This window comes from Osmerus mordax, chromosome 21, assembly GCF_038355195.1.
Source record: "Osmerus mordax isolate fOsmMor3 chromosome 21, fOsmMor3.pri, whole genome shotgun sequence".
Taxonomy (NCBI): domain Eukaryota; kingdom Metazoa; phylum Chordata; class Actinopteri; order Osmeriformes; family Osmeridae; genus Osmerus; species Osmerus mordax.
Window position 1 is genome coordinate 9070252 of NC_090070.1, and position 21595 is coordinate 9091846.

The 21595-nt window shown below is 49.9% G+C and overlaps 2 protein-coding genes and 1 non-coding gene across 9 annotated transcripts in view; 1 reads left to right on the plus strand and 2 right to left on the minus strand.

The window, feature by feature from the left end:
- The window catches only part of LOC136965182 (nucleosome-remodeling factor subunit BPTF-like), a 30525-nt gene extending 17325 nt beyond the window's left edge, over positions 1-13200 (minus strand). For 5 of the 7 annotated variants that reach the window (XM_067259225.1, XM_067259224.1, XM_067259221.1 and 2 more), the window contains exons 1-10: positions 12481-13200; positions 9357-10179; positions 7470-7690; positions 4155-4391; positions 3580-3777; positions 2532-2708; positions 2022-2191; positions 1297-1658; positions 1061-1192; positions 407-536 (exon numbers count right to left, since the gene is read on the minus strand). In XM_067259225.1, the coding sequence (XP_067115326.1) occupies positions 407-536; positions 1061-1192; positions 1297-1658; positions 2022-2191; positions 2532-2708; positions 3580-3777; positions 4155-4391; positions 7470-7690; positions 9357-10179; positions 12481-12994 (2964 nt within the window). In that variant the 5' untranslated portion in view covers positions 12995-13200. The remainder of the gene's footprint in view (positions 1-406; positions 537-1060; positions 1193-1296; positions 1659-2021; positions 2192-2531; positions 2709-3579; positions 3778-4154; positions 4392-7469; positions 7691-9356; positions 10180-12480) is intronic. The other 2 variants (XM_067259223.1, XM_067259226.1) reach the window with 2 other exon arrangements.
- An 897-nt stretch (positions 13201-14097) lies between these two features.
- trnas-aga (transfer RNA serine (anticodon AGA)) lies at positions 14098-14199 on the plus strand. The gene is made up of 2 exons: positions 14098-14134; positions 14155-14199. It is a non-coding gene; the product is annotated as a tRNA-Ser (tRNA).
- A 951-nt stretch (positions 14200-15150) lies between these two features.
- nol11 (nucleolar protein 11) lies at positions 15151-21336 on the minus strand. The gene is made up of 18 exons (XM_067259326.1): positions 21190-21336; positions 20607-20720; positions 20458-20514; positions 20132-20280; positions 19697-19754; positions 19431-19572; positions 18995-19195; positions 18679-18755; positions 18413-18536; positions 18217-18308; positions 17961-18026; positions 17597-17781; positions 17275-17400; positions 16888-17124; positions 16571-16649; positions 16355-16447; positions 16006-16113; positions 15151-15771 (listed from the first exon to the last, which is right to left on the minus strand). The coding sequence occupies exons 1-18, from the start codon at positions 21334-21336 to the stop codon at positions 15658-15660; spliced, it is 2169 nt and encodes a 722-aa protein (XP_067115427.1). The 3' UTR covers positions 15151-15657.
- Between the last annotated feature and the right edge of the window lie 259 nt (positions 21337-21595).

Consider the following 21595-nt stretch of genomic DNA (forward strand, 5'->3'; position numbering starts at 1 on the left):
GAGAGAAAGAGAGGAAGGAGAGGTTTCAAAAAGGAAGAAAGAGAGAGAGCGCGAGAGAACAGAAAGGGAGAGGGAGAAGAAAAAAAGAGGGTTAGAAGATATTCACACTGGTCATTAGCCAGCAGTCCAGCAGGGTGTAAAGTCACACTCTTACTGGAGCTCGAGGTCAAAGACATTGTCCTCTCTCCCTCTCCCTCTACCTCTCCCTCTCTCATCAAAGACACTTTTAACGCTCAGCATTCTGGGGGGCAGGAAGTGGCAATTAAACACGTCCTGGCGATTAGCTTTGATGGCTGCTGGCTCGGTCATAAATAGAGCGCGCGGTTACCGCGACTTGAAAGACGACACAGAAATGAAACGTGTGTGAATGTGTGAAGAGTGGCGTGCGAGCGAGCGAGCCAGGTACCTGATGTTTGATGGGGAAGGTGTACTTGACCCAGGTGGCCTGCTGCATGGTCTCCTCGTCCTCCAGCTTCTTCTCCCTCTTCTTCACCTTCTCCTTCTCCTCACGCTCCATGGACGTCATGCGGTGAAGCCTGGGGGCACGGAGAGACCAGGTAGGTTGGAGACACACACACACACACACACACACACACACACACCTGTACCACCAACAGCATAATCGAGGCTTTAAGACACAGCCACCCTCCTGAAGAGGGCGGAGGGCTTGCAGCCCCCCCCCCCCCTCCCCCCCAATCTAAATATTATCCTACAAGCTGGGTATGAGCCACTTGATGTGCTGCTGATCAGTTCTACACTGGCCAAACATTCTGGGGCTGGGCGTGCAGGGGATGCTGGGTAACGCCACAGGCTCCTTCAGAGAGGAGGCCACGCTCATGAAAGAGATCATGGTTTGGCAGGGTTGACTGCGTGTGTGATTATGGGGTGGGTATAATGCTGTATTAGTATGAAATAATACTGGACAGCGGAACACTAACAATACCTTTGGAACTAGGAAGAGTTTCCCATTTCCCCTTCTATAAAACTCCCCTTCAATGTGTGTGTGTGTGAGTGAGTGTGTGTGAGTGTGTGTGTGTGTGTGTGTGTGCGCGCTTCTCACCTGGTGTGCCCCAGGGCATCCTTCCAGACAGGCAGCAGAGCCACAGGCTTGATGGCACACTCCAGGATGGCCATGGCCAGGGCAAACTCCCTAGCCTTGCTGCACATCTGCACCGCCTTGATCCAGTTGGTCCTGCGGGGGTAAACAACACACAAAGTTCCAGTCAGTCCAACGCCCCCTTGTCGCGGTTAAACAGATCCCACCCGACACGGCCTCAAAGTGTCCCGCGCTCCTACCTGTGCGAGGCCCAGTTGGGGTGCATGAAGGGCGCCGGAACGTTGTTCTCCAGCTGGATGATGGTGAGGCGCAGCGTGGAGATGGTCAGCAGCTTGGAGCCGTGGATGGAGCCGTTCCACTTGAAGTCGCCGGCGGGCGTCATGCAGAACTTGTGCGAGAGGTGGCGGCGCTTGTCGTGGTCCTCGCGGTGCTGGTGCTTGTTGAGGGCCAGCGTGTTGGAGCTGTACTGGTTGTGGTACACCCGGTACTTGCCCTCCTGGCCCAGCTTGAAGTAGTTGGACAGGGTGCCCTTCATCACCACCTCCTTGGAGCCGCGCGTGCTGAGGCGGGACACGTCGCCCTGCTGGTTCACCACCAACACCTGGGGTTGAGGGGGGGCGAGGGAGGGAGGGAGGGAGGGAGGGGTCGTTGATTACTAAAGATTTGGCTGGGCGTCGTGTTTGCATGGTGGTGCTTCCCAGTATTTGGGTTTAAGTAGGGAAGCGGGCATTCGGAATTAAAAACAGCTCATTTCTTCTTTTTTTCGGTTTGGTACACACAAAAAAATGAAACGAATTAAGCGACTAAAGTGTTCCACAACCGGTTTCAGATTCGAATGTCAATATTTGAGTGTCGGGGGGGGGGGCTAGGCTTAAGAAGCGGAACACCCCCCCCCCCACACACACACACACACACACACACACCCTCCCCCGTAGTTCTAAAGCATCTTGGCGGCCCCCCTCACCTCCTTGCCCTCCTTGAAGCCCTTGTTGGCCTCGTGCACAGCCTCCGCCACCTGCTGGCTCTTCCGCTGACTCAGCTTGCTCTCCGGGTTGCGCAGGCGGGTCACCATGCGCGTGGAGGCCGACGACTTCCCGCCCGGCCCGGCCGTCTCGCCGTTGGCCCTGCCCTCGCCTGGACGTCGACCCCGGGGGGAGAGAGAGAGGTGGAGGATTAGGGGACCGTGTTTGAGGTGATCCATGTAAGCGCACGGTGGGATTTCCGTCGAGCCATTGTTGTGGTTACAAACCAATCCATGACGAGGGAGGATAGGGGTGACAAAGCGTCACACAGGAGGAAGTGATGACTTTAACGTCTCGCTCAGCCAACTACAATCCTATTTCACGCGTACAGTCCGAAATTGTGTGCGTTTGGGTTGTGTTCAACATTTCGTCTATTCAACAAATGGGAAAATGTGTCCAAACTTTTGACTGGTACTGTATATGTATTCGAGAGGGTGTAGCGTGGGCCAGACCTGGGTCATCCTGGCTGGCGAGGGAGGACTGGGAGGATTTGTCGGCCAGGTCGGGGGGCTCGGGGCCCCGGGGGCCACCCATGCTGCTGTTGCTGTTCTCCTCACTGGGCTGGGGGGGCTGGCTCAAGCCGGGGACGCCCTCTCCACTGGGGAAGCCAGAGTCCGACTCTGCCTTGTCTGTAAAGGGCGGCAAAAAAAGGGATTGAATCAAACACGCTTACACCTTCCTTATTGAGCTTTGTGGTCATTTTTTGGGATGTAGACAAAGCCAATAGAAAGCCCAGCATCTCCCAGGCGTTCAGTTCCCTCCATTTTTACATGGAAACCTCTGGCTCCCTCTAGTGTCAAACTGGATGCGGTGCACATTCTCGACCAGCTCACGAAACAGCCAATGGGCTCCCTCAAAGCAAGCCCAACCTCACACAACAAGGCAAGACAAATCAACCGCAGAGATGGTGATTGGAGGAGCAGATAGCAGTGAGAAAAACCTAATGTATGGATTTCAATTGGAATCAAACAATATTTCAAAAAAAAAATTGGGGAAAGCAAAGCTTCCTGTCTAAATGCAGCAGATCACCAGGAATGCTGACAGGAAATGGTGAACTGCGAAGATGCATGTTTCCTGCCAACGACACAAGTAAATCTCCCAAGGCAAGCTGGATACGGGAGGGCCATTGGCATTTACAGAAGAGCATTAGATGGTCTGCTTATTGATGGACCTATCAAAGCCATGATTCTGCAGCATCAGCAAAAGACACAAAAGCAGGTTCTCAGGGAAGCAGCACTTCAGAAAGCATTCGAGCATCAGCAATCCATGTGTTCACATGAGAAAAATGACTGACAAGCTGTCGCGGCCAATGAAATGAGGGATGCAAATGCAAAACGGCAACTGACGAGAGTGGTGGGGTCCAATAGCAACAAAGTGGGAGGGACAAGACAAGAGGAACACCCAAGCACAGGAAGCAGGAACGAAGGGGAACAGACGATGAAGCGAGGCGAGGGAGGCAGGGTTGATGTTCCACTGACACTATCGAAGCAGCGTCTGTACCTTCCGAGTCCTGTGTGACCTCCATGCTGGTCTGGCCCTCCTCCCCAGTCTCCCCAGAGGCAGCTGGAGGCTCCTGGGGGCCCGAGGCCAGGCTAGCGGGCTCTGTGGCAGGCAGGGAGGGCTCTGGAGCCAGGGCCTCAGATTTGGGAACCGCTGAGCTGTTGTTGGCCTCCTGGCCAGCAGAGGGAGCCCCTTCGGCTACGGTGGAATTACAGCAGGATTGCAAATATAGTCTATGATTGGATCTCAAATAAATGATCTTTACGAATGCCTTTTCTAAACAGCTCTTTCGCACAGTGCAAACAAAGATTCTGGTCTTAGAAATAATCCTAACCTTTTAGGATAAATGCTGGGATTTTTTTTTTATACTGGTATTGCTTTTGTCTAGCGTTGTTTAAGGAATACTTTTAAATCGATGAAGTGTCTTACTGACAAATAATTTCCAATTGGTGGGGTGGGGGCCACTAGACCAGCCACCGCAAAGCAGCGATTCTTCCGCTTTTAGGATTCCATTCAGCCTATCACTCATAGCAGTCAAAACAGGACTACAAAACAGGGGGGGGGGGGAAACGTACCTGCACTGGTGATCCCCTCCTTGGTGCTCTGATCCTGGGGAGGATCATTCTCTCCTGTGGCCTCCTCCTTCACCTTCAGCTCCTCCGGCTCCTCCTTGGGCTGCCCTCCCTCCTTCTCCTCTCCCTCCTCCTCCTTCTCCCTCTCCAGCCGGGCTTTCTGGGCCTCCTCCGCAGCGCGCCTCTTCACCTCCTCCAGCTCCTCCTCCTGCTTGGCCCGCAGGCGCTCCAAGATCTCCTCTGAAAGGGGGCCAGAGGATAAACAGTGGCCAGTTACATTTTTAAAAGGAGGACGTTGGTGGGCGAACCTGGCAACCACGACCTGGCAACCACGACCAGGCAACGACATTCAAGCCAGGCATGGGGAATTACAGGATAGTTGCTTAGAATTTGAAATAATAATCATACCACTATCCCTAAATGGATCCCAATTACGGAAGTATTACACTAACTCTTGCATGACACGTACCCGCATGCGTACATTAGTTTCAAGTGCATGGACTTAACAGCCAGAACAACCGCAAACAACCGTGGCTCTGGGTACCAATGCGCAAATGGACAAATTGTATGAATCCCAAATGACCTGAGCCTAGGCAACCCTAGTATAAATTTAGCTGATAACACAGCCCTTTTTATTTTTCCTCCACCTCAGACCTTAAAACTAGCAAACGGTGCTAAATTTGTATTTCCACGCCTGTTACATCACCACAGGAGCCTAAAAACGACTTGCGTCTGCGAGACAGGATATCAGGGTCAAGCCGTGTTCAGAGATTGAACTCTACAAAGTTACGATGATGAGCCGCACGGAGGAAACCGCGGAGGGTTTCTAAAGGCCGTGAAATTCCCCTCAAATGAAGGGAAAGGCCTTTGTGCTTTGTGCGATTGTGTGCGAGCGGTGCTGTTTTTTGAGCGGCTTCGCTACATAACGTGCAGCTCCTGACTCTGTCACAAACATGTTATTTACCGTGTGGAAGGACAGGGGGAAACGTGACAACAGGGAGGGGGAAGAAAATGGAAGAAAACCCCCTCGGGCGCACGGCTTTGAGGACGCTTCCTCTGTCACTTGTCGCTGGGGACGGTGTGTGTGTGTTGTGGTGTGTGTGTCGGCGGTAAAGCATTGAGGCGGCAGCCTGTCTTGCAGAGGAGGGAGCCAACATGGATGGAGTTTTCAGGACCACAAGAGAAGATACCGCTCCGTGCCGAGCAGGTTCGTCTGCGCCTCATCGCAGCCGAGCCAAAGACTTGAACTCTGCTCCTTTCCTTCCTCCTTTCTGTCCTTTTCTCTTTCGTCCCCGCTAGGAGCGACGTTCGTCTCGCGACCTTCGCGGCTTCACTCCCATCCTTGCCTTCTTAAAATCAGTTTAGGTGTCATGTAAGAGGAGAGGGTAACGGGGAAGGAAGCGGTTTAAGACTATTGGACCCCGTCCAAAACAGCCCACACTGTATAGGGGTTTATGTAATAGCTCTGGTACTGGTTCCTATGGCTCTTCTATCTATGACTGGGGGGTATTCATGGGGACTGGAGAGGAAAGGGGAGGGGGCAGGAAGGGGAGGGTGTAAGAGGGAGGTAGAGAGATAGAAGTGAGTGTCTGTGAGAGAGAGAGAGAGAGAGAGAGAGAGAGAGAGAGAGAGAGAGAGAGAGAGAGAGAGAGAGAGAGAGAGAGAGAGAGAGAGAGAGAGATTGCTGTGGGTTGCTGGTTGACTGGGGCTCTCTGGCCTAAGACAATGAGGCCCCTCACACACACACACACACACACGCGTTAGGCTCAGCTGGACAGGCATGGGTGGCTGGGCCAGAGAGTCAGGGCCATGATGGAGCTACACCCCGGGCTCCTGCAGCACTCGCTGGGAGACGCCCCTCTCTCCTCTCTACACCTCCCCTGTTCTCTTTGACCTCCTTCAGCACTCATCTGTACGGCCACCTCTCTCTCTCTCTCGTCTCCTGCTTTCTTTGAGTGCTTCCCTCCACCCCATTTTCTCACTATCCGTCTTTCTCTATTGTGCAGTACACCTCCAGTATTACACTCTCCCCCAACGGCACTCTCCTCCACCCCTCACTAAAGCGGCACTTTGCCCGCCCACCCCCCGGTGCCTTCGCATGGGTCCTGGCCCTCCTCCCAGTAGAATCTGCTAGAGCAGCCCCCCCCCATACACCCTCCCCCCCCCCCCCGTCCTCCCCCTCGTCCCAGAAGCTGCTATCCCTGCCAGCACAAACCGAGAGACACTGGCCCGGGTGCCAACCTGCCACCTCAGCTGCCCGCTACTTGGTTACCTAGGCACCCAGACAGGGGGGGAGGGGGAGAAGGGGGGGCATCTAGGAATCAGATCTCCTGTAAAAACGGGGCGAAGATAGTCCGGCCGTGGCCGAAGCGAGGAGGAAGGGACGAGAGTACTACGGACGACGCGGCTTAGAGCGACAGAGCTTGCCGGCTGTGTGTCCGTGCATAATCACGGCCATTATACGGCGTGTGCGTGCTCATCATCACTCTTAGATTAACCACCTACAGCAGAGTAACAACACGGACGAGAGGAGGACGTGGGTGGGAGGAGACGGCAGCAGGAGAACGGAGAGGAGAGAGGGGAAGGCAGGGAGTGGGATAGAGAGAGGAAGGGAGAGAGGGAGAGAGTAGAGTGGGGTAGAGAGAGGATGGGAGAGAGGAAGGCAGGGAGTGGGATAGAGAGAGGAAGGTCGAGAGGGAGAGAGAGGGGAAGGTAGAGGGGGGTAGAGAGGGAGGGAGAGGGATAGACAGGAAGGTTGAGAGAGAGGGAGGGAAAGGGAGGGAGAAAGGGAGCGAGCGAGAAAGAGAGCAACGTTGACGATCATGATAAAAACACACGCAGAACGCGATTGCGCTCATCTAATAATCACTCTCTCTCTCTCTCCAGGTGAAAGACTGGAGATCGAAGACGGCTCGATTCTCCCCAAACCCATCAAGCTGCTTAACATTCCGACGAGGTCAGGTCGCTCTGGAGCGGGCGACTGAGGAGAATCAACTGAAAGATGCTTGTTTGCCTTTAACGAGGTCACTCCAGCCGATGCAAGCATGGGATTAAACCAATTTGGTTTGTTTCCCCCCCCCGAAAGATCAGTGCCGCATCCAGAAAACAACATCCACTTACAGGTCCAATCAGCCAATGGGTCTAGTTATTCCTCTCTAGCGGCTAGTTAAACCAAAAGACAGGAACGGCAGAGGATGGGAAAAAAACAACCCATTTTCACATTAAAACCGCAATAAAACAAACAAAAGAGTAGTGCATGTCTGCACCGAGGTGTCCACGCATCTGCGTGCGTGCGCACGCCCCGGAGCCCCTAGTTACCGTTGGCGGCGGTGAGGAAGCACTTGTTGCTGCCGCGGGCCTTGTTGGTCAGGTCCTCGCTGATGTCCATGTGGGCGTGCACCTCGTCCCGCATCTCCTCCAGGGCGCAGTACACGTCCGCCTCCCAGTAGTCCTTGTCCAGGCAGTCGATGAGCTCGGCCAGCTGCACCTTGGTGCTGTAGTACCAGATGGTCTTGTCCTCCTGCTCGCCGTCCTCTTCACTGGAGGGGGGGGGGGGGGGGGGTGAAGGGAAGAATGATTAGGAGTGATGAAGGGGTGAGGAGAAAAAGGAGGGGAGAATGGGAGAGAGAGGGACGAATGATTGGCAGTGATTGAAGGGTGAAGGATGAAAGGGAGGGAGGAGAGGTAGAGGGAAGAATGATCGGGAGGGATTAAAGGGGGAGGGAGGGGGGGGAAGGGGAGGGAGGAGGAGGAGGGAGGGAGAGAGAAAATGGAGGGAGGAAGGAGGAGGGAGGTGACAGGGAAAAGAAGAGGGCAGGAGAGGTAGGGAAGGAGGGAGAATGCATGGGGGGGGGGGGGGGGGGAGGAAGTAAGAGGGAGGAGGAGGAAAGGGGTGTAGCAGCAGTATCCAGTTAGACTAACCATCAACACGGCACAGCAGCACATCACAGGTCAACAACAAAAACAACCCCCCCCCCAAACAACAACAACATAATCTACAATCAGGTCTTTCTTCTTCTTCCCAAGCTTGATAGGCATACTGTAAGCTGCAGAGACACACGCCTTCTCACTGAGAACAACGGTGCCAGATTTGTAGTGAGCTAATAAAACCGGTAGGCCTGAGCCCCCCCCCCCCCCCCCCCCCCCCGGCCCCCCCCAGAGTAACAGAGAGGAATCTGCATGAGGAGGGCTGTGCTAGCTGATATACGAGCACCGCTATGACGTTCTGACAGCTCTCTGTGCAGTGTGGTCCGGGCGAGCTCTGAGCTGCCCCAGGCGACCATACTATTCTGTCTACTCAGCACCCTCTCAGGGACTTCATCTCCTCGATACCGGGGACACACACACACACACACACGCACGCACGCACGCGAACACACCAGCCGCGCGCATCTCACGCGCTCCCTTTTACCATCTCCAATGCAAGCCCGCCTGAATCCCACGTACACACAACCTACGAACACACACACACTCACTATCTCGCGCACAAGCCCGCCCACAAGCCCACGTACACACACAACCTATGAACACGTACACACCTTTACAATCCACACACACACACACACACCGCCAGTCTCCAAGGGGACAGTGAAGATCCATTACACTGCTCCCACAGAGGGCCAATTTGGTGAGAGGGAGAGGCGGAGCGAGGCCCGACTCTAAATCTCATTGTTAAGGTGAGACGTCCGCCTCCGAGGCCCCGCGCGGGACGCTGCTGAGCTGGCAGCCCCTCGCCATCTGCGAGCGCTCAAAAAGTCGAACGGCGAAGCTAACACGCTAACGGCTAACACCTGCCCGCCTGGCTGGCGTTATCGCTGCGAGCAGGGGCCTCCTCTGTGGACTGCGGCCCATAAAGCACGTTAGCGGTACACTGATCTCCACAGCCATATATGACGCTGGGGTGGATAGAGGATGGTTACATCAGTAAGGAGAGTGCACTTGTCTACTTAGTACTTAGGAGGAGTTTTAGACAGACTTACAGGTAGAAAACCGACAGCCCAAAAATCTGTGACATTCCATCGGATTTGTTAGAGATTGCAGATTTATAATTATTGACGAATAACTTGGTTTAGGAGTGCCCTGTGCCTTCATATGAAGAGTTTAGGTCTGAAAGCATCTAACAAAGTTAACTGCAAAACAAGTCACCGCCACATTTCCCCCGTAACGGTTTCCGCTCCCAGCGCTAAAGGCGGCTAGCATACTCACACGACGACGCGCCGGTTGAGGAACCAGTACTTGCGGTGGTGCCGGTCGTAGCCGATGGGCAGCTGGCGGATGTAGGGCTTGCTCTTCTGCGCCTCGGGCACGCAGTCCACCACCCCGGGCACCTTGTGGGCCACGCACACCTCGCACTGCCACTCGTCCTCGGGCACCTCCACCAGCGGCGGCTTGACGCACTCCAGGTGGTAGACGGCCGAGCACGTCTCGCAACACAGCAGGTCGCCCAGGCGGTGGCACACGCGGCAGTGGTCGTCGTAGGCGACCACGCCCTCCGACATCAGCTCCTCGCGGGCCAGGTTGGTGGCGAGGAACTGGTCGACCAGGAACTGGAGCACCTTGACCTTGCTCTCCAGGGGTTCGAAGGGGTACTCCTCGCCCTCCTGGCAGGGCAGGACGTGGCGGTACTCGGGGTCGCTCTCGCAGTAGGCGCGCACCACCTCGGGCCAGGTCATGCCGTCCACAAAGTACAAGGTGGAGTTGACGCTGTCCTTGAGGTCGGCCGGGCCGAACGTGGTGTTGGACGTGTCCTCCTCGCGCAGGATGGCCTTGAGCAGCGAGATGTGGGTCTCGGCGAGCAGGGTGCACTGCTCCTGGCCCGCCAGCGCCGCGCAGAAGTCCTCGAAGCGGAACGGCGAGAGGCGCAGGACCGAGCCGAAGTTGCGCAGGACCTCGTAGACGGCGGCCACGTTGAGGAGCTGCCCGGCGGGGATGAGCAGGTCCTCCGAGGACTTGGGGAGCTCCAGCGGAGGGACGTCCTTGGCCTCCAGGATGGGCGAGCGGGGGCGGAGAGCACGGCTCCTCCTCCTGCCTGGGATGGAGGTGGACGGATGGATAGAAAAAAGAGGGGAGGGGCGGAGGGATGGAAAAAAGGTTTTTTAATGCACACATTTAAAGGTCTGGCCAAATGAGGTCTGCTTCCAATACGTTTGGCTGAAGACTGTTTGTTACAGCTGAGGTGGAACAGATGGGGAATATTATTGATTCATTTTGGGTGCATAAATGCATATTAGTTAGCGTGGGAATACCACAAACTTGTACCAGTTGGTTAACGGGGCAGTTTACTCTCCAATTCTAAAAATCCCATGCAGAACAGGAGGCCTAAACCCCATTACGTGAACAGATATGTTCCATTTCAGAGCGCTTCTACTTGGTATACACACACACACACAACACACTCTGTAAGCTCCCGACCTGAAAAATGTAAACGAAAATGACAGGGAACTCAAATGCGGACCTGCTAAATCATACGAGCGAGGGCTGTGGCGTAGGGAGTGACATGGTTTCAAAGTGGGGTGTCAGCGTTAACACAGTCGGTGTGTGTGTGTGTGTGTGTGTGTGTGTGTGTGTGTGTGTGTGTGTGTGTGTACCAGGCCAGCCCAAGGGACGTGGCATTATGAAGACAAACAAGATCCTCTCCCCAGAGCCATGTGCCCCAAGTGAGGAATACGTGTGTACTGTCTTCCTTTGTTACTACCTATGTAAAGTCTGTGTGTGTGTGCGGCGTCAGCTTGTATCCTATGGTAAGACCGAGAGTGTAGAAGTGTGTGGGTGTGCATGAATATCTCTGGTTGCGTATATTGGTGCATAGGTGTGTGTATGCGTTTGTGTGTGTGTGTGATTCTAGGTCGTATGAAAGGCACACAAAGCCCCTCTCTGCTGCTGTTCACATGGCTGGGAAACCTATTTGAGGTACAGGGTTGTGTGTGTGATCTTCCTGGACTACTTAACTATGCATTGAAGGGCAGTGGAGTGGATGGAATCATAATTCAAGAAAAAAGCAGTCTTGTGTGGTCTTGAAATATGTTAAGTATGTTTAGTGCATGCTAAATTAGGGCACACCCCATGAGTTACATTCAGGTAATAAGTAAGTGTAATAGGACTTCACGAGATGATAACTATTGATTACAGTGGGAAAAATACTAATTGGCAAAATTAGGCTTTCATCAAGAAATGGGTGTCTGCTACATTTTGAGGATTTAAAAAAAGAATATATATTTTACATGTCTTTATGGTGCACATGCATGGTGAATCTACGACTCAAGGAATACTAACCAAAAAGCCAAAAGAAGAATATTTCCAAGTTATCTTTGCAGTCCAACGCTAGGATTGATTAACAGTCACAATGAGTCACGAACTTCAATGTCCTGACATTATGTAACAGATACGCCAATTGATTTTAAAGACTAGTTTAGAAACTATAAATATGCATAATTCCATTCAGGGGTGATTGATCTACCTCGTTCATTTGATACCCATGAAATGGATTACTATGGTTACGGTACAACTTTGTACGTAATATTATAATGAGTTCAGCCTGCAACAGGTGAAATTAGAGCGCCTCTTTTCAAAACAAAGGCCGCGCGAAGTCCTGTCAAGCTCATTTGGTCTGCATTACACAACTGTACATCTTAGTAGTGATCCATGCAGTTGTTACAATGTCTATCTAACCCTAACTAAGTTCAAGGGTTGTGCATTTGCAATATTTATGCTTTAATAACTCAATTCCTGTTTAAATACAATTTATATATGTATGTAAGCAGATAACTCATGGAACGTTATGATTAATAACACACGCACCGTTGTTAAAATAGCTCAAATGTATTAACAGAAGTAATATAGTTAGATAGTGTGACCTGAAATGCAAGATACAGCACCACACACAATATATTTAGAGGGTAATTTAAGATGAATGAATGGACAGTTGCAACATGTTTCATAAAACACTCGCAACATGTTTCTCTGTGAATGACACCACATGAAAATATTGCTTGCACGAGGAAAACAGTGCAATAACCGTTAACTGAAAATAAATAATTAATTGATACAATCAATCATTAAACATTGAAGCTTGGGAAAAATAGCAAGGGTTGATGCTAATCTATCAAAATGCAGAACATATGCGAGGTTATTGTGGTGTCCAGTGTGCACGATCTAGCAAGCGATCACTGGAGCTCGGTAAACAAAGGCCTGTTTCTGAGTGCAATCTCCATTTTGAACAATGCAGCTTGCTCTCCAAATGGAGTAAATATACACTCCCTACCATTTCTGTTTGCTTTTGGAAAGCCTCATAAATTGCTTCTCCAAAGTAGGCTTATGCAAGCTGACCTACCTGGAGTACTACCGTGCGTGCTATGGCTCCGAAAGCTGCTCTCTGTACAGTAGCTCGCATCATCCTCGTCCGGTAATTCTTCCAGATAATCGGACTCGTTGTCTACGGCCTCCTCTTCGAAATCTGACGATCGGTTCTCGTGTAAAAGTTCGTCCTCCTCCGATCTCAAACTAATATTATCCTCATCTTCGTCGCTATTGTCATCGTAAACCACCTTAGTCTGGGGCCGTCTCCCCCTGCTGCCGCGACCACCTCTCGAACCCCTGCCTCTTCCCCTGCCTCTGCCCCGCGATGTCGTCGTTGCTCCAACTTTCCTCCGACCCCTGGACGAGTGGAAGTTGTCCCTGTTGGAAATATCTGTATCGATATCCACCGAACCTCGGCCCCGGCCCCGTCCTCGACCCCTTCCCCGTCCACGCATACCTCTACGGCCACCTCTAGAACCGCGAACTGGCCCGGGGGAAACATCCCGCATCAGTGCCTGTTTGGGCGGCCTTCCTCTTCTCCCCCTCATTGTAGCAAAGAATGTATTATTTTCGGCTTCAATTTCGGCGCTCAAGTAGCCCACGCAAACCCGAGAAAACGGGTACCGTAGGAATGCTTAACCAATGTTGTGACCGTTTAAATTCTTCCCATCAAGCCCCGGACTCAATTTCAGCTAGAATGCTCAAACCGAATGGCCGGTGTCCCGCTTTAGGTCGCCTGCAGTCGCCATTTTTCTTCGCATCTCTCCCTCCACTGAAAACAGACAGCAGCAGGCCCTGTATGGAGGTCACGTGACTACTATTCTACAATAGATGCAATAGCCCTGTTAGTTCATAAAATTAGTTATCCATGCAAACACGAAGCCCCTATGATTGTTTATTAGTGTCCACTTGAATTGCCAATTCATGATAATATAAAAAAACAACGAGATATTACAGAGCAACAGCGGCGTACATTTTCGCTCTGACGTCGTCGTCGTTGTTGAAGCGAGGAAGGCAAGAAGATAAGCATACGTCCGACATTGAGAACAGCAGTTTCATGAAACAAAATTATTGTAAGTCGATGAATTCTCGGTTCCAGTGCATTTTATTCGACCATACACAAGATAGAACTCCAATATTTGGTAACAATGCAATTTTGTAATTATAGATATTCATGATAATTATAAATTAATAAATCCGACATACATTTAGCATTTGAGTTACTGATGTACCTATATTATTGATACATATATGTATAATGTATAATATTTATTTGTAGACCTAGTGCATGTCAATAATGAATGGCAAATATTAGCCATTCTTTATTAGTCTACTTTGTAATCAGTATTCACAACACCAAATAAATTAAAATAAACACGTGGCCAAGTGATCAACACTTTGCATTTATTCTTTATTGTTACTGGCTTCGTATAGAAGTTTATGTAAGATTCATACATTCGTCATCAATAAGCGAAGTTGTTACAAGTGCAAAAATATAATATACATATTTTCATAATTAGGGCAATTCACTTGCATAACATTAACAAACTTCCATCTCAATAATCTGAAATCAGAAATAACTATCTAATATTTAAATAACTATGTGGATGTCATTATGATGTGTCCAGAGAAAACCCTATGATGCTATCAAGTTGTCGTGGCCGAGTGGTTAAGGCGATGGACTAGAAGCTATGGCGTTGAACTAGAAATCCATTGGGATCTTCCCGCGCAGGTTCGAATCCTGCCGACAACGATTCGTTTTTTAATTTTACAAGAACTGTGGATGAATATTTTCCCGCCATCTTCCTATTAAGAAAACAAAGTACAATAACATAGTTTATTTGTTCCTGCAGAATATAATTTATAACCATATTCATCTGAAAAATACGGAGCCCCTGAACCTGTGAAAAAAATAAAATAAGGAAACTATCCAGTCCGAAACTCGTCGGACGATAATTTTTTTTAATAAGAACTGGTTATTTGCACAAAATATTTCAAGTTTACGTTCCATTTATATTTACAGGTATGGCTACATCGTAATTAGCGGGGCCTGCTCCTCTACATAACCCTTTGGTAAATATAAGTGTTGTCAACGTTGCAAATTGTGATGTGTGTATCGTAAAAGAACGCCAACATGTTTAAAAAGTCCCGTTTACCAAAACAGTTAGGCCTAAATGTAGCCTACGTACATTTAAGTGAAACGATAGTCTTCGCTCTGATTTACTAGGGCCCATATGATCGGCTAGTGTTAGGCCTATAACATTTATATAAATAGGATACAAGTCAATAATAAAACAGTAGCAGACATGTAAATGATACAAGTGTCTTTAATAAAGTCAATGAAGTAATAATGCTCTCCACACAACGGAAACTGGAACGCCTCCGGACGAGAAAGTTTCCTTTTAGAAGCTATGGCGTTGGACTAGAAATCCATTGGGATCTTCCAGCGCAGGTTCGTATCCTGCCGACAACGATTCGTTTTCGTTTTCATTAAGAACTGTGGATGAATATTTTCCCGCCATCTTCCTATTGAGAAAACACAGCATAATCATATATAGTTTCTCTGTTACTGCAGAATATAATTTAAAACCATATTCATCTGAAAAATACAGAGCCCCTGAAGGGACCTGTGAAAAGGGTCTCTGTAGAAATACTCAGTAAAAACAATAAATAACAGTAGTATAGAAAGGCAAGAGACAAGGGATATTTTGCACAGAAAGGTATTTTTTTTATAAAATACTGTCACATGAAAACAACTTCTTGGGATTATGCAACACCATTTGCATCTAGAATTGGCATCTAGAAAATGTGACACAATTCACTGAGATGGGCAGATTTACAATTATTCATAATACACAGCTGGTTTATGTATCCCGTTTGTAGTTTTAGACATCATTATGTTCAAGGGAAAGTTCAAGATTACATCTGAAGAAGGTTCAAGCAGACAGTACTAAAAATACACTTTGGATACATTTGACAGGCAAGGTCAGGACACCTAGTTATAGCGGTTTGCATGTCAGCAAAGTCTCAAATCACAAACAGCGCACATTATGGACTCCTCACAAGTCCCCTAACATGGACTGCCTTGAGAATCTTACACCAAAAGACAACATCGGGATTCAGTCATAACCACTGTAAGACACACTGGCTGTGGGAGAAGATCAACCATGTTCAGTTTCAGTTAATAACAAAATCTGTACACATCATTAGTCTAAAACAACTCGATGACTTCGATGGCGTACTGGCCCACGTCTTTGGACTGCTTCATCTTCTGCAGCTCCTCCAGGCTGCCCTCCATCTTCCCCAACTCTGAGAACAGCCTCACCTGGAACAGAGACACAAGCTGCAGTTTCATCCAGGAAGCGTTCAGATACGATGGAAACAAAATGGCCAACGAGGCACACTTTGGCACTTTCAGACCACAGCGTACCAAAGGGAACCATCTGACAGGATCATGCAAATTAGATATTTTTTTTCTAAACGCATGAACCCTCACGCTATCCTAATTATGGTAACCCAGGGGAATCATACTGCCGGTTTCATGTAGGTCGGTTTTTACCTGATTCTTGACGAATTTCTGAAGGTCGATGAGGAGCCCCTTGCATTCTGGGGCCATGACCAAGACGGTGAAATGAGAGTCTAACAGCAAACACACCCAGTCCATGATCTAGAGAGAAAACCAGTATCACACGCATCAATATATTTACATTTACATTTAGCAGACGCTCTTATCCAGAGCGACTTACAGTAAGTACAGGGACATTCCCCCGAGGCAAGTAGCGTGAAGTGCCTTGCCCAAGGACACAACGTCATTTGACACGGCTGGGAATCGAACTGGCAACCTTCAGATTACTAGCCCGATTCCCTAACCACCTGACGGAAGGTGAGAAAGAATAACCATTCCAAACCTGTGACATCGTCGGCGATCTCAATCCCGGCGTTTGTGTGTATAAATCTTGAGAGTATTTCATATAGAGGAACTGGAGGTACTGGAGGAAGAGCTAGGTGGAAGGGGAATCAACACAACATAACCGTTTGACTTTGAAACGATATCCACGATGAATTTCCTGAGCTGCGTTCCAATGTGGACCACCGCCGACAAGAACGTTTCCGGATTTACTCACCACGACTTCCTGCGAGGAGAGGTCTTTAAGATGTGGGAGCAGGAAGTCGTCACTGTATGCCGTCTGCAGGACCTCATTTCTACAGAGGCTTAGTTAAGACACAAACACCACAACAGAGCACTCTATAACAACCCATTCAACGACAAGGCCTGGCGTTCGCATACATCACGAGTCAACAACTTGAGGAAGTCACTTAAAAAAAAAAAAAAAGGGAAATCGCATACTTTTTTTTGTTGTAAACGTGACTTCCTCAAGTTGGAGGAAATACGAGGAATATAACCACGCTTTGTTACGTCTGATAGCTCCGTGGAGGATACAGGAGCACAGCCTTGTGCAGCCCCACAGGGCTGCTCTCCCTGGGGGGCTGGCCGTCCTTCCCCTCCTCGGGCCTGGTCTGGCCACTGGGGGGCACGTCACAGCTGTCCTCCTCGTACAGGGCGGGGCTGAAGCCGTTCTGCTGCGCCCCCGGACCCCGCCCGGAGGCCACCAGGCCCTCCATGAAGGAGACGCTGTCTGGCTCCAGGCTCACCATCTCGGCATCACCGTCGGGGACACTGAGGGGGGGGGGGGGGGGGGCGTACGTTTAATCCTGCAAATTTTAACACTGTGGGACTAATAAAGGATGATCTTTACACCAAGTTTTATTGAAAGTATCCATAACCGCATCACGACACGTTTTGAGCGACAGGGGGGTGAAAGGTCACCTGAGGAAGGTCTTGAGGCAGGCGCAGGTGACCGCCTCGGGGATGTCTCGGAAGAGTTGCAGGCACAGCTGGCAGAGGAAGTAGTCCTTCTTCTCCAGGGCCAGCAGCAGGAGGTCGGGACACAGACTGGAGGGTTCAAAGGTCACGGTTAACATTGAGAGCCGTACACCCCCAGAGTGCAAGGATACTGAACGTCATTCCACGGGACAAACCCTGGTCCTGGCAATGCTAGCATACTAGCTTTGGGAAATCTAACCTTCCCATGCTGCAGATTCTACCACATTGTGCCAGCCTTGCCCCTTCCCCCCCCTCCCCCCCTCACCTGTGGCAGAGGCACTGTGTGTGCACCAGCTGAGCCAGGGTGGTGGGCGTGTAGAAGGCAGGCTCCGCCAGGCAGCGTACCACCAGGTGGCAGGCCAGCGTGCCCAGGGAGGGCTGCAGGTCCTGGGCATCGGCCCTGGAGAGAAGAGCCTCCACCTCCCTCTGGACCTCCGTCACTGGGGCGGTCTGAAAGGAATGAGGCAAGGCAGTTCTAATCGTCAGCCACAGCCTGTTACTGAGTATCCAGTGCATGATTTACTTTTGACTTTTCTACGAGATGTAAGAAAGGATTTCTGTGAGAATCCTGTCAGTATAGTTTGGAGCGGAGGAGATGTTTGGAGGCCTTTCAACCCTGAATCAGCTACCTTGATAAGCTCCAGCACTTGGTCGACAGTCAGAGAGGGTGCGGATTGGCTCTTCCTCGTCAGCCTCTGCGTGGGACGGACCAATAGAACAGATCGGTGGAGTCAGGACAACCCTTCAGCCAAAATAAATTCCTCGTCTGTGCGAACTTTCATGGCGAATAAAAAAAAACCTTTTCTGATTTCTGATAATAATTTGCAGCGATCCACCAGTTACAGCTTGGCAGAGGAGATGTGGTTCCTGGATGGCTTAACTTACCCCCTTCCTTGTCTCTATCCCTCTGCCAGGCTGGGCCTGGTCTCCATGAAGGAGGGAGCTCCAAGACAGCACCATGCCTGAAGGTCTGGGCTCTGAGAATGAGGACAACATGTTACTCCAGGTTTCTTCTGTTTGTCGAGTTAAAGACCTTGCCCAAGCAGATAGATGCTGAGGTTGGAAAGGTGTGTGTTCTTGCCTGCTTCTCCAGTCTGTTTCAGTTTCCCCAGAACTGAGGCCAAGCAGGACTTCTGACACTCGTAGGGAATGACTGAGAGCGTTTTCCCATGTGGGATAAACAGCTTTCCGGAATAACACCACAGCTAGGAGGAGGAGGGATAGAGGAAAAAAAAATCGTAAAATTCACTATCTTGATTTGGTTGAGGCACTAACAAAATGGCGTAACCACGTGATTTGATAACCATGAGATGTGACTTGTTTGTCCGGATGGGCGTTTTATGCTACCTGTCCGTAGATTCTGCCAGTCATCTCCTTGCCTGCTTGGAGCGTTTGAAAATGTGTATTCCAGATGCAGAGGAAATCTGTGTAACCAAGGAGACAAGCACCATGCAGTATTCTAAGCATTAAAGCGAGAAAATTCCATCAGAGACAACACAAGATGTCAATAAACCTCCCAATCAATCTCACTCATATTTTTTTTTACGCAGACACGCACAACATTTGTAACACTTCCAAGTTTGTTGGAAGCATTCAGACAAGTCCAGTTCAAATCTATGGGGTCAGACCCTGAGACAGTTCCCACGGGGGTCTGTGTGTTTACCTCTCCCGGCCCCTGCGGAGGGGTGAGGGACCCCCACCACCGCGACGTGGGCCTCGTCCAGGGACACGGCCGAGGCGGCCCCCAGCTGGCCCTCCCCCACGGGCAGCCTCAGGAGCAGGCTACGAGGCAGCGCCTGGGGCCCCTCGGACTCCACCGGTCTCCGTAGCGCCACCACACTCTGGTACACACACCCGTTAGGGTCTGGAGGAGAGACGGAGGGGAGGGAGGGTTGGTTGAGAGAGAGAGGTCGCGGGAAGTCGTTAAAGAGGGGCGTTATAACAACTGAGGTTGGATCAGACAACACCGGCCCTGCGTCTAAAACGTCCGTCTTGCGTAAATAACCATGTTTAACACATCATCTATAATGTCAGGCACAAACGCCCAGACACACTACTTGTCTACTTGGCTGAGTTAAGGAGAGCCGTGCGAGACGTACACAGACAGAGCAGGCTGATGTGTGCGTCCCGGACGGAGGCAGAGTAGCTCAGAGGTAACAGTCCCAGGTCTTCTCTCTCCAGTGTGTATTTCTGTAAGGTGTTTGGGTTCAGCCTCTGGACATAGAGGACCTGCTGCCCTCGCTGCGCGGGGGACAAAAACACAAGGCCAAACATTGACCACGTCACGGTCGAGACTCACGGGTTGTTCCGTACACGGCTGTTCTTCATCGAGCGCGGCGCGCTACTGTTTAAAACGACCACCGACCTGTTCTGTGGTGAAGAGGACAAATCGCTGTTGCTTGACCACGATGCTGGTGCTCCACCTACAGCGGACATGAAGACGGTGCCAACGTTAGTGGGAACGGTGTAACCATCACACACTGTTGTTTCTGTTGTGTCACGTCGGTTGTGTAGCTGAACACTACAATGATTGGCTGTTTGCGTGTCACTGGTGGCACACTTATCATCAAGTGATGTGCTGTTTACGAGCCAGGGAGGGAGCCCGCTTGGGGTGCGTTCACAACCAAACATGTACGTGTTTGTTACGTGCTCTCCCGGCGTTTTGAATTTGATGCATTTAAATGTTAGCTATCGAACATTCTATCTGCCAATTCCCTTATTGCTGTTGATGAAGTCTTTATCGAGGTACGTATCGTTTTATCTCCCAGGCACAATGTGCATGATAAAACAAATATCTGACCTTATGACCTCCTCGTCTGTAAGGACCTCCTCGATGGCCTGTTGAGGGGCAGAGAGGAGGGCATCCAGGAGCCTGACCCCCCCTCGCTGGAACAGGACCACAGGCTCCCCCTCGGGGCCCGAGTGGATCCTCCACACATCTGCAGTTACCTGAAGAACACACCGGAAAAAGACAGAACATCAACATGGCTCGCAGAGCAACGGAAACTGAGAATTGGTCTAATGACACTGGAGAGTTCAAGTCGATTTACTATTAAATGAGAGTAGTTTGGTGAATGACAAGTAGTAACTAGGATGAGATTTGTATTTGAGTCTTAACATACTTACAGTTGCTTTGAATGCTTTGTCTAAGTGTATGTCATCATCTTTCCAAACTCTGATAACCTAAATCGAAAATATAGACCACGTTAAAGTTGCTAAAAGCTTGACAAAATGTTTAGATTATTAAAAGTATTTACTCTTCCAGTGTGCCTTACTTTGTTGTCTGAGACTCCAACATACTCCTTGTTGTGCGTGTTGTAAACCGTAGAACAGGTTAGAGTCTGACCCTGTTTCACCGTCCAGCTACCCAGTGGCTTCTGATCGGAAACCTGTCAGAATAAGTTGTGTTATCTTCTGAGAAAGACGACTTCGCATAACGGTCACTGTCAGTTTGATTTACAAAATGACTATGATCTTAAAGTATAACAATGGCAATTATGTTCATTCTAGCCACCTAGTTATTTGGAACTAAATAAGAAAGGCAATGTTACGGCTGCCACCTACTTACTACTAGTATGCAATCATTCTGTTTACACGTTGTGAAGATCTGACACATTTAGCTAATGCTTTTAGAGCTACTATTGATGCCTTAATACATACTAAGCGCCTCCCTTAGGAACCTAAGAAAACTACAGCTGCCCGTGATTGGCAAGGCTCTATTTCGAAATAAGTAGTTTTCTAGGCTTGCTAGTCTACCTAGCTAGCTACTGTACAGCCCCATGCAATGGACACACGAGTGAGCCTGGTGGCACCGGCAGCATGTTGTAGGTTTAGCATGTATCGCTTCTCAAACAATACCTTGAACAAAGTGACATTTCTCGTCGAGTCGGTGACCACAACATGGTCGCTGTCTCCATCCAATTCAATTCCCTGAATTCCAGAATCGGAAGCATTTTGTGCATGTACAAGTCCGCACAACGTGAATCCCTCATACAGCGTAGCCATGCTGGATGAAGAAAACGGAAATCACATTTCTCGCGAGGGTTACGGAGGCCTACCATAAAGTTAAAACAGAATTCTTGTCAAACCTTTCTTACAGCGCCCCGATGTGGTCAGAGGGAAAATGTAATCTCAACAAATCTGTATGATCACGATTGATTTTCATCAAAGCCATGGCTCTGATTTTCATGTTGCAATGTCATGTTTCGACTTCTTTAATACAACCTACTAATCCCAACGAGAACAAACACGACTGGACACTGAT

Excerpts from the sequence above, each read along its gene's own strand:
- nol11 (XM_067259326.1), bottom strand. The coding sequence starts at position 21,336 with ATGGCTACGCTGTATGAGGGATTCACGTTGTGCGGACTTGTACATGCA. Across the intron at positions 18,756-18,994 it reads CTCCGCAGGGGCCGGGAGAG|ATTTCCTCTGCATCTGGAAT; the intron begins GTAAACACACAG and ends TTGGTTACACAG. Across the intron at positions 16,448-16,570 it reads TCTCCTCGCAGGAAGTCGTG|CTCTTCCTCCAGTACCTCCA; the intron begins GTGAGTAAATCC and ends CCTTCCACCTAG.